We start from the raw sequence: 12,298 nt of genomic DNA, 5'->3' as shown, positions 1-12,298 counted from the left end.
ATATCCTTACCGCTGCTGCAGAGGTGGGAAAGTCTCCCGCCACTGCCACTGCGCTTACTAACCGTGAGCCCAGCTTCTGGCTGAGTGGTGTACCCCCTGTGGGAGCACACTGACCACCAGGGGGCAGCTCCTGCATTGAGCGTCTGCCCCCGAGTGGTCAGCGTGCATTGTAGCGACTGGTTGTTGTGCTGTCGGGCCCAAACCGGCTCTCTGACATCCCCTGAGGGGTCCCAGATTGCGAGAGGGAACAGGCCAGGCTGAGAGACCCCACCGCTGCACTATCAAGGCCAGGGAGGACATGGGAGATTGGTCACCAGGCCAGCTTACTGGCCATTTAAGGGGAGAGGATTACATAAAGGCACAGATACATGGAGGAGCGATTAATGGGGCAGGAGGCCTTGTAGAAGTCTGTCTTCCACAATCTGCAAGAAGAGCTTCTAGAAAGCTCTTTATTTAGGGATAGATAACTGGGCACTGACTGCTTTCTCCCATCAGAGGAGGTGGCTTTGCTCCCAGGAACAATGAGAGGTAGGAGACTGTACACATTTCCCAATAGAAAATGCAGCGATTATTGTGTGTTCATCTGGAATAAATGATATACTCTGAGTATAGGTCTTGTGACACAATAAAACTCAATCTGTGTTCTCAGATCTGGCATGTCCCTGCTCTGTCAATATTCCTGGCAGCTATTCATCTCAAGTAAGTAACCAGAGCAGAGCCATGCTAAGATATGGTGCCTTTGCTCTTGCCCTGAACAATTGTTCTGTTCTGATAAGGTTCTATAGCCTCTGCAGATCCAACCAGGCACTTACAGTGAGTATGTCAGCGTGCACTGAAGGGTCAAGGGTTAGATTTCTGGTGAGGGCACATGCCCAGGTTGTGGGTTCGATCCCCTGTGTGTGGAGGCAACTGATGGATGTTTCTCTCTCTCTCTTCCTTCCTCTCTCTCTCTCAAATCAATAAAAATATATCCTCAGGTGAGGAATAAAAAAAAAGCTTATGATAGTCTTTGCATTTTTCCCCATTGTGTTTGTTGGACTTTTTCCTCTTTATGTGTACACAATGTTGGACCTTGGTATATAAGTAACAATATACAGCTCTGTAAATGATAACCTAGTTAGGGAGTAAAGATGTACAGAAGCAACTTTTAGTTCTGGCCAGAGCAGCAGAGCTGAGATTCCAGTTTTGCACAGGGAAGTACTACGTAATTAACATATCTGGAGAGCAGAGCTGATTTATCACAAGTTGTATCTCAAGTGAACTGAAATCTGTGAGTTATGCTGGGATCTGATAAGCAGGGAGCAAGCTGAGTTAACATTTACATTGCAAGTAGAGTGACAATATTTTCTCAGCAGTTTCTTCTTCATGTCACATTTTTGGGACTAATGTGGCACTTTATGTTGTGTTACTTATATAGAGATGTAACAGGCAGCAACCAGGAGCTCATAACACTTGCTTGGGGTGCAAGTTGGGCCCTGAAGAGGTGTTTATAATAAGGATTTTAATGTCACTTATCAGAGTTGGATAACCTTATTCCCTAAACTAATGCTTCTCAAATATTTGTGACCTAAACCCATAGGAAAAAAAAAAGACATTTTATATTAGGAACTGACACAGTCAGAAAAATAATCAATATCCATACATATACCTAGAGAGTTTCAAGAAATAATTCTTATTCTTACTAAATTCAATGTACTCTGATGTGTCTTTTTTTTTTTTCAAACCCTCACTTGAGGATATGTTCATTTTATGAGCTTAACAATAACCCATAACCGTCGGACCAACTAGGATATGTTCATTTTAGAGAGAGGAAGGAAGAGGGAGAGGGCGAGAAACATCAATAAACAAGATTTAAAAGGTATAATTTTAAGTCATAGTGTTAAGAAAAACATTTTAAGTATACACACAAAGTCTCAACCACAAGACAACATTTAGTGTAAGTCATAAAACAAGTTTTAAGACTTTGCTTCACATACCTTGAGCAATTGCAGCAAGTTTTCCCTTTTCTTCAGGGCTGAGCTGTAACATTGTGTCTATGACAGGAAGAAGCCTCTCTCTTTCACTACCTGGTTTTAGGAAAATGAACTGTAGCAAGACATTCTTCAAGTACTCCAGGTTAGCTACGGACTTCTCTCGCTCTTGATTTCTTTCCAATCTTCTAACTTCACTTTTGAGAAGCTAGTATTAGAGAAATGACTTAAAAGTGGGTTTTAGGAGCTCTGGTTAAACATGGCAGACTGTTTAAGATGCACACAATAAAATTATGTTTACATGATGAACAGCACTTCATGAAAAATGAAGTTTATTTTAGGATAGAGTGAAAATTCTGGAGTGCAAAATAATCTAAAATACAAGGAAAAGGGAGCAAAAGATATGAAGAAGATGGTAGAATGTTAGTCTTTGAGGAATATTTCTGGGTTGAAACAAAAAAATATATATTGTTTTAGTTCATCATTTTATAGGTTAGTCCAGGAAAGTTAGCCAACTCTGTCCTAAAACCCAGGGCCATTTTAGAAAAGTGACAATAAGGTCTAAGAAATCATATGAGAATGTATATTTGTGGAAATAAAAATATAAATAGTCACTTAGGTTCACGGTATTAGTGATTTGTTAGATGTGATAATATTTTGACTATGTGGGAAAAAAAATTTTTTTTAATAGAGATACATAGTAAAATAGTTAGTAATGGGATGTCATAATATATTTAAACAGAGGCCTGGTGCACGGATTCATGCACTGGTGGGATCCCTTGGCCTGGCTTGCTTCCTCTTGCAATCTGGGACCCCTCGGGGGAAGTTGGAGACAAGGCCAGGCTGAGGAATCCCACTGGTGCATAAATCCGTGCACCGGGCCTCTAGTATGCATATAAGATCTTTAGTTAATCTCTTCCTGCCCTCCCCGCTTCCCTCTGAGATTCATCCGTCTGTTCCATGTTTTCATGCCTGTGTGTTGAGCGTCTGCCCCCTGGTGGTCAGTGTGTGTTATAGCTACCAGTCAAATGGTCGGACACTTAGCATATTAGCCTTTTACATATATAGATGTACTGCAAATAACTGAATAACTTGGCATTAAAAAAGTTACTTTGACAAGGACAACTGGTGGTCCTGCATGGCACAGGCAGAAGCATGTGTTTCTTGGAAAGTCAGGGGTTGGAATTTTGCTCCACCATTTATCAGCTTCAGTTCTCTTCAGTGCTTTTGTTAGAAAGGACAAGGGTCTCAAGGTCTGGTGGTTCTCACTAAATGCTATTCTTGCTAAATGTTAAAAACCCAGGGCCTGGCTCATGAGAATTACTCAACAAGTAGTATGATAATACTTAGAGAGTCTATATACCATTGAGCTAGGGTGGACTATATAATTTGTGTAATCCTCAACTGCTCCACAATATACCTTGTTTCTACACATTTCTGGTGTCTTTAAAGGAGGAAAAACTCCCTATGCTATTTTACCATCTGTGGAAAGTAGTTTAGTGCCATAAATAGCAGAATAATCTGAATAAGAAATGCTCCATGGTTTATCTTTAAATACCCATTTAAGTTTTATTTAAGTACATGTAGAATAATGACTTGTGAACATATGTCTACATTCTAAATCTATTATGTTTCTTAGAAAAAGTAGGAGTTAAAATAGTATTTATATAATAGATTTAAAAGCAATTAATATTTCTTGATTTCAGGAATGTAATACCATTAGGAATCAAGATGTTATGGATACACCTGATCTGTGAATTTTTAAACTTAGATAAGTGTGTGTAGAGGGCCAAGACACCCAAATTGCATTTTCTTTGGCAGTTTTTGAGCCTTACCTTAATTTGCTCCATAAGGATTGCATTGGTTGCTTCCGTTTCCCGAAGCAGGCCATTTAAGTGATCGGCACTTTTTGTTGTGGAACTGAGCTTTTGCATCAATTCTTCTTTGGTAAATTCAACATGCCACAAAGGAGGCTCTGTAAGATGTTGTTCCAGTAATTAATTTTAAAAATCAAGATTACAGATGAAGATTCTAAATAAGAGAAATATCTTAGTACAGATATTTTGCCCTGAAATATTACATAGGTCCACTTTCTTTGCCATTCCTCTAGTCATCATAACAGAGTTAAAAACTTACATGTTAAATGTAACGAAGACAATCTCTGTTGTAAGGCATATAATCTAATTACACATAAGTTCTATGAGCCCCAATTCTGCAAATTATTAGGCTTTTATTTATAAATCATTTTATTAGTCTTATCACTCAACCTCTTCTATCTATTAATGTTCCAAGAGCTTGTGTCATTTTACTTATAAATGAAGTAGTAACATTTATTGATCACTCATATCATGGCGCCCCAAGAATTTTATATGAGGTGGAGTAGTTATTATTATTCAAATTTTATAAATTTTGAAACAAGCTTAGAATCAACAAGTAATTTTGGCAAAATCACAAAGCCAATTCTGATTCTAGGGTCTAGTGCCACTCTATAGTGATGCTTCCATCTCACCACTATTAACTTCACTTAAGGAACCAGGAGTACAGCCTCTACCCACATCATAATCAATGATTGTGGATAATCAAGGACTCCAGATCCTGAAACTTCAGAAAGATGATAGATTCCCCCTGAATTGTGAACATTAGTTAGTATTCATTATAGGTAAGAAAAATATACCACAACTTCACTAGTATATGGAAGAAGGCAAATTTAGCACTACTGCTTTATCGAGAGGAATAAAATTGTTTCTTAGAATGGTGAGAGAATATCATACTTTGTAATACTACCTTAGAACTTCCAGCTATCTATTTCTGGCTCAAGCTTAGGCAGGACTAATTTTAATTAAGCAATTTTTTTGTTCCTTCATCCTGCAGGAAAGTTTTCCATTTGAAAACGGGTGGAACACTGAAAGAAATTTTACTGGAGTAGATATAAAAGCATTTGTAATTTTGAGTAATAATGATTAGAAAAGACAGTAAAATTAAATAAAAACATATTTAAAAAGAGAAACGTACCAAGTTTAGTTTCGGGAGAATTAAGAAGCTGCTCTAAAGACTGTGTGTGAGTGCCAGTGGAAGATACAGACTCTGTATCAGTGGTCTCCATCCCTTCTCCCTCCTCCCGGGTTATACAATGCATGTCCAGCAGGGGGAGGTCTGTGTTTCTCTTTTCTCGAAGGTTCTTCACAGGTTGGTGGAAAGAAGCTGGGCCTTTTTTTTTTTTTAAAAAGGGGAAGTGAGAGAGTGTTCAAAATTGATAAATTCAGCATTAACAGAGATACACAATAAAATTAAAATGATCCTAGGAATGTCAGATGATATGACAAGGAATTTGAATAAATAGAATAAAAAGTAAATGATGTATAAAAAATAATTTCTAAAATAGTCCTAAAAACTGAACTTGTAACCATACTTAAGTCATTTCAGCAGAAGCTATAAATTAATTACTACTAGTTAGATATGATAAACTATTAGATAACACAAAGCTCACAACATAGAGACCTCAACATTGGTAGAAATTCTAAAACTAGATTCCAGCTATTTTTGAGGATTAGGTATTTCAGCTGGCTGCATACTTTCTGACACACCAGACTTGCTGACGTCTGCTCAGCAAACGTTCTTGTTGATCACTGCCCTTATACCTCTACTGATTCCTACCACTGTCTGCTCAGTGTTCAGGCAAGAAGAACCTAGAGTTCAGGACAGGGAACTAATCAGCACTAATTCACGGGCAAGGCTCTCCTGCTTGCTGGTAGTGAACACTTGCAAAGAAACATACGGTTGGTAAGACACTTTCAAACACATCACATTATTGATCCCAAGAAACCTGAAGTTCAGAGAAAGTAAATGACTTTGCCCAGGGTCTCAGAGCTGGGTCAGGGACCAGAATTCTAACCCACGTTTTTTAACTTAAAATTTCACTTATTTCCCATTCCATGAAGTTGCCTCCCATTTTCTTTTAATATATTTTTGTTGATTTCAGAGAGGAAGGGAGAGGGAGAGAGAGAGACAGAAACATCAATGATGAGAGAGAACTATTGATCAATCCACACTGGGGATTGAGCCCACAACCCGGACATGTGCCCTGACCAGGAATCAAACTGTGACCTCCTGGTTCATGGGTCAACGACCAACCACTGAGACATGCTAGCTTGGTGGCCTCCCATTTTCTTTCAAACATTAGCCCTCTGGATACATTTGTTGAGGCATTTTCCTGGATTTCTGATATTTTCCTAACTGCTATTCTACTGCTGATTCTTAGACTGTAATCTCTTATGCAACCCATGTTTCCCTGGCTGATTACTTCCTGTGCTGATTCTTTTTTTTTTTTTAATTAAATCTTTATTATTCAGATTATTACATTTGTTCCTCTTTTCCCCCCCCCCATAACTCCCCTCCTCCCAGTTCCTGCCTCACCCTCCGCCCTCACTCCCCACCCACTGTCCTCATCCATAGGTGCACGATTTTTGTCCAGTCTCTTCCCGCATCTCCCACACCCCTTTCCCCCCCAAGAATAGTCAGTCCATTCCCTTTCTATGTCCCTGATTCTATTATAATCACCAGTTCATTCTGTTCATCAGATTATTTATTCACTTGATTCTTAGATTCACTTGTTGATAGATGCATATTTGTTGTTCATAGTTTGTATCTTTACCTTTTTCTTCTTCTTCCTCTTTTTAAAGGATACCTTTCAGCATTTCATATAATACTGGTTTGGTGGTGATGAACTCCTTTAGCTTTTCCTTATCTGTGAAGCTCTTTATCTGACCTTCCATTCTGAATGACAGCTTTGCTGGATAAAGTAATCTTGGTTGTAGGTTCTTGGTATTCATCACTTTGAATATTTCTTGCCACTCCCTTCTGGCCTGCAAAGTTTCTGTTGAGAAATCAGCTGACAGTCGTATGGGTATTCCCTTGTAGGTAACTGGGTTTCTTTCTCTTGCTGTTTTTAAGATTCTCTCTTTATCTTTTGCTCTTGGCATTTTAATTATGATGTGTCTTGGTGTGGTCCTCTTTGGATTCCTTTTGTTTGGGGTTCTCCGCGCTTGTTGGACCTGTAAGTCCATTTCTTTCACCAGGTGGGGGAAGTTTTCTGTCATTATTTCTTCAAATAGGTTTTCAATATCTTGCTCTCTCTCATCTTCTGGCACCCCTATAATTCTGATGTTGGTACGCTTGAAGCTGTCCCAGAGGCTCCTTACACTATCCTCGCATTTTTGGATTCTTTTTTCATTTTGCTTTTCCGGTTGGATGTTTTTTGCTTCCTCGCATTTCAAATCATTGACTTGATTCTTGCGCTCCTCTGGTCTGCTGTCGGGCGTCTGTATAATATTCGTTATTTCAGTCCGTGTGTGCTTAATTTCTAGTTGGTTCCCCAATATAAGATCGAGGGTCTTATTAGTTTTCGTGTAGATCTCATTAAGTTTATCGGCAGCTTCTAAACAGTTCTTGAGAGACCTTAAAAGTGTGGTTCTGAACTCTATATCTTCCATTGACAATTTTGTCCTGTTTCTTTGTCTCCGCATTTTGTTATGCTTCCTTGGTGCACCCCCTAGTGGTCTTTGTTCGCAGTCTTATAGTTAAATCTTGATTGTTGTAACTAATTCCAGGGAGGGTTTGACCTCCAGGCCAAGTGGCTATGAGACTCAGCTGTGTCAGCAGTGAGAGAACTTCTGTCCTCTAGGGAGGTGCTAATCTAGCCTTTGCCTGAGGCTATCTGGCAAATGCCTCCGTGCAGGGCTTGGGCGGGGCGGGTCCCACAGGATCAACAGGGTGGGCCAGAGAGAGCAGTTATGGCGGCTCTCAGTCCTGTCCCCAGGGGCTCTGCCTCTCTGAGTCCCAGCACCTGCTGCAAAGCTGGGAGAGAAAGCTGCACTCGCTCTGACCGAAGCCAGACAGTCCCGCTTCTCCCGTTTGAGTCTGGGTCCCTAAAGACTCGCCCGGATCTGGAGCTCAGAGTCTGCGACTCCCTCCCGATTGAAAACGCCAACCGCACCCTCCGCCGCCAGCCCGCTCCGCACACTCCGCACCTCAGAATTTGACTTCAGCACTGCGCCTCCTCTGAGTGTCCGTGTGCGTTTCTCTTTCCTCCTAGTTGTAGGACTTCCACTCAGCCAGCGTTCCTGTGGTTCTGGGTGATGTCCCTTCCGTTTTTTGGTTTCACTTTTGAAGTAGTTGTTCAAAGCAGCAAACCCCGGCGTTAACCTATGTCGCCATCTTGGTTCTCCTCCTGTGCTGATTCTTGGCATATGTTACGTTTTCTTAAAAGTTGGTTTCTGACTCTGATGAGTGACTTTTAACTGATGACATTTTCCCATGGGAAACAGTGTTAAGTATGAAGCTGTTAATACTAAAATGTAGCCTCATTTGGGCTGACATATTTCCATCTCTTCCAGAAAGTAGACTGCTACTGGGTGTGGCTGAACTAAAACTCCAACTAATCAGAAACTTGAGAGGGAAGAGCTGTATTGGCCAACCAACCCTGTAAGTTCAGTGCTGCTTGAGTGTTTTCAAGCCTCTTGCTCTCTTAATATTTCTAATTAAGAAATACATACATTTTGATGACTAGTGAATAACACCAAACAAATCCAGTGAACATTTAAATCTGACAGGTCATTAGACTGACACAGTATGTTGGAGTCAGAGAAAGGAAATACTCTATTACATGGAAGTTGACAAATACATGAAAATCAATATTCTCTGGTTCCATAGGCTGGTTTAAGCACAATCAAGAATGGTTCCAATATCTTCTCTGTGAGCAAATCTAAAATTCATTAATCACAGAATCAATACTGGCTGTCACCTAGTAAATTTTCTATTTTAAGAATTTGTGAAGAATGTATTTGAGTGACATAAATACATGAGAACATAAACAATGATTGTTTCCATGTGTACATACATACTTTTTGTGGTCGATTCACTCTTAAGCTGGAAAAGCTGAGTTTCCACCTTGGAGAGCTGTTGCTGCAAAGTTTCCACTGTCTTTCTGTGCTCGTCCTGCAAGTGCCTCACTTGATCTCGGAAGCTGCTGCGAAGGACATCATTCTGGGATGTCAGGTGACTCACAGTTTGTGCATGCTCAGACTTCATCATCATGTTCTCTGATTGTATTGAACATAACCTGAAGGGTGACAGGCACGTAATTCATATGAGATCTTTCAACTTAAGATGCCGACTCAGCCTTTCTTAACTGGGCCCTGCAAGAGAATTAGCCCTGAGATAGGAATGAACTTCTCTCCTATGCATCTAAGATGGGACTAGCTGTGTAACAATCTGGGGAGAAATGACACTGGCTGTCATCTAGTTCAAATCCTAGTCTATGTTCCGTAGTTCAGAGAGGAACCTTGGTTGAGGAACTACGTTGTGTGGTTTAGATGAGAAACTTCCTTCATAGTTTAGCAGAAAAAAGCACTATATTTAGGGCATAAATATTATACTTTTAATTAGTGCACTTTAGGTTATCTTATGTGGTAGCTCATACAAATACAGGATTAATATATTTTTCGATTATCCCAAAAACACACAAAAAGAACACTCTTTTGATTCATAAGGAAAGCCTTAAAGGAAAGCATCGCCTTCTGAGTGAATTAACATGACACTGAAACACAAAGACTTAGCTTACTATAACCGCTTCTGAATTTCCCTGCACCCAGGTACCCAATTAAAAATACAGGCATCTGGTTCTCTTCCTCGAGCCACTGAATCAGAATATCCAAAGGTAATCCTAGAAGTTGCCTACTTTTAGCAGTTTTCCATGTGATTTTTATGTAGTCAGACTGATACTAGTAAGGGACCTACTATTTGGAAACTACTATTTTTAATAGCTTAGTTGTAGTATTGATGTTCTATGTTTGACTTTGGTAAAACAAAACCTTTTTTTTTTTTTTTTACACAAGGGATCCACAAGTACACAACCATAAAAATTCAAACAATACAGAAGCAATTATAGAAAAACAGTTAAATCCCTCTTTTTATTCACACCTCCCTACCCCTACAGTGTAAAACCCCAACTCCAGGGGTAAAATTCATTAATGGTCTAGCATGTAGCTTTCCAAAATCTCTTTTGTATGTGTTACACATATGGACACCACATACGGTTTTAAAACAAGATTTAGTTGCTAAAGAGGGACATATGCAATAAAGAATCATGCTTCAGAAAAGGTGCTTGTTTTATCAATCCTCACCTGAGGATATTTTTTCCTTTGGTTCTTACAGAGAATAGAAGGGAGGGGGAGAGACAGAGAGAGGGAAACATCCATCTGTGAGAGAGATGCATCGATTGGCTGCCTCCCACATATGCCCCAAGGGGCCAGGGATTGAGCCTGCAACAGAGGAGGGACGTGCCCTTGACGAGAATTGAGCCCGTGACCCTGAGAATATGTTTTTATTGATTTTTAGAGAGAGAGAGGAAGGAGGAGAGAGAGAGAAAGAAACATTGACGTGAGAGAGAAACCCTGATCACTTACTTCCCATATGCACCCCGACTGGTGATCAAACTCGCAACCTGGGTATGTGCCCTGACCGGAAATCAAACCTGAGACCTTTTGGTGCATGGGACAACATTCCAACCAACTGAGCCACACCAGCTAGGGCCAGAAAGGTATCTTAATTGCCAAATTCATATTAATTAATGAGTTTAAAGAATGATAATATATATGCTACCCCTTAACCCTGCATTTTTCCTGCAAGAATTTTGTTTAATATGTATCAAGGAAGTAAAGAAAGAACCATTAGCTATCATAATAATTTTCTAAGGAAGATAAAAGCTGCATTTTAGAACTAGGGTTTTCAGGTGGTGTCAGTGACACTTCTGAATCTGCCTGTTTGAGAGAGGTAGAAGTTTAAGTCACACCTGGAACTGGAACAACTGTGATGATGATGAAAGTCCTCTGTTCTTGTCCCAGCTGTTACTGGGGTGTTTATATAGGTCTCTATTTATTCCTCTACCACTTAAAAAATTCTCATACAGTAAAGTATGAATATTAAAATGTTTAAAACAGAGAATATATAAAGAAAAGGCTATTTGTTTGGGCTAGGGCACAGACAGCACAATATCATTAGAGGAAGAGAGAGAGAGAGACATCGATTTCTGGTTCCACTTGTTCATGCATTCATTGGTTGTCTCTTGTATGTGCCATGACCAGGGATCGCACGCACAACCTTGATGTACTGGGTCAATATATCAACTGAACTACCTGGCTAGGTCAATAATATCATTAGTTTTTCATATTTTTGGGGAAGACCCCTATAAATATCTCAAAATGCTATGAACACTGTCCAGCACTTAGAAAAGTGACTGGCACATAGTAGGTGCTCAAAAACATTCATGGAATGACTGAATTACTTCAGAGGCATCACTTGCACTTTATTTGTGTTAGCAATATAGTTAGCAATAACTTTTCTAGAGTAAAGAGTAAGTGTTGGAAATTTCTGAAGTAAACATCAAGTATACACATCCTTATAATATAAACTAACCTCATGGTAAACCCTGGTAATAGTTAGAAAATTGATAGATCTTTCCTGAAACTTTTGATTTATGAAATTAACATACATAAATCACACTGTTAAAAGATTAAAAAGCCAAAAAAATAAAATGCTTTAACTTTTAAGATTAGTATACAATTGGGCATGTATTATAAACACATCTGAGATACATAAAGTATCTTTGATGAAAGACACTCAATGAAGAATCCTTTTCCTCAACCTAGGATACAACTAACATTACCACTCAATTTCTTTATGACAAGAATTCAAAGTTCCTTGTTTACAATAATCTACTTTTCTGCCAATACCCTTAATGTCTACTTATACTGATTAACAAAAGTCACAAGTTGAAGACAGAGCTGCAAAGGTAGGTTGCATATTCTTTTTAGACAGCAGCTATTTTTTTACATGTTTTCCTCTAAAGAGAAAGAAAAAAATACTTGTAATTTGACACATGGGAGCAAGGTAGTGTTTTTTGTTTTTTTTTTTAAGGAAACATTCTGGCCATGAAGGCTACAGGAAAGACAGAGTATTGGATGAATACTTTCTCTTAAACAAGCTAAGAACAAAAATAACCAAAAGGAGAGTTTTAAGATAGAAACTTCAAAGGCAGAAATATTTTGCTGCCTGGTACAAACACTGTTAGTGCTGTTAGCGACCGTACTTTTCCCGGAGTTCTGCCTCTTTAGACACCGTTTCCTGCAGCATCTTGTTGTGCCTTTCTAGCAGAGTATCATGTTCAGACTGTAATGTCTGAAATTCAGACACATTGATCTGTAAATTATTTTGGGTATCTTGTAATTTGATCTTTAGTTGGTCAACCAGCATTTCCAGGTGTTCTCTAAAAT

At 39.2% G+C, this 12,298-nt stretch overlaps 1 protein-coding gene across 3 annotated transcripts in view; it reads right to left on the bottom strand.

Annotated features, from left to right (window-relative positions):
* Window positions 1-12,298, bottom strand: part of GCC2 (GRIP and coiled-coil domain containing 2) — a 78,447-nt gene that overhangs the window by 2,935 nt on the left and 63,214 nt on the right. For 2 of the 3 annotated variants that reach the window (XM_059688338.1, XM_059688340.1), the window contains 5 exons: window positions 12,115-12,291; window positions 8,870-9,087; window positions 4,983-5,177; window positions 3,806-3,945; window positions 1,977-2,178 (listed from right to left, as the gene is read on the bottom strand). In XM_059688338.1, the coding sequence (XP_059544321.1) occupies window positions 1,977-2,178; window positions 3,806-3,945; window positions 4,983-5,177; window positions 8,870-9,087; window positions 12,115-12,291 (932 nt within the window). Of the gene's footprint in view, window positions 1-1,976; window positions 2,179-3,805; window positions 4,002-4,982; window positions 5,178-8,869; window positions 9,088-12,114; window positions 12,292-12,298 lie in introns of those variants that run through there. The other variant, XR_009451898.1, reaches the window with a different exon arrangement.

This window comes from Myotis daubentonii, chromosome 3 (genome assembly GCF_963259705.1).
Source record: "Myotis daubentonii chromosome 3, mMyoDau2.1, whole genome shotgun sequence".
Lineage (NCBI taxonomy): Eukaryota > Metazoa > Chordata > Mammalia > Chiroptera > Vespertilionidae > Myotis > Myotis daubentonii.
Note: the sequence above shows the minus strand (reverse complement) of the source record. Positions and strands in the feature narration are given on the sequence as shown.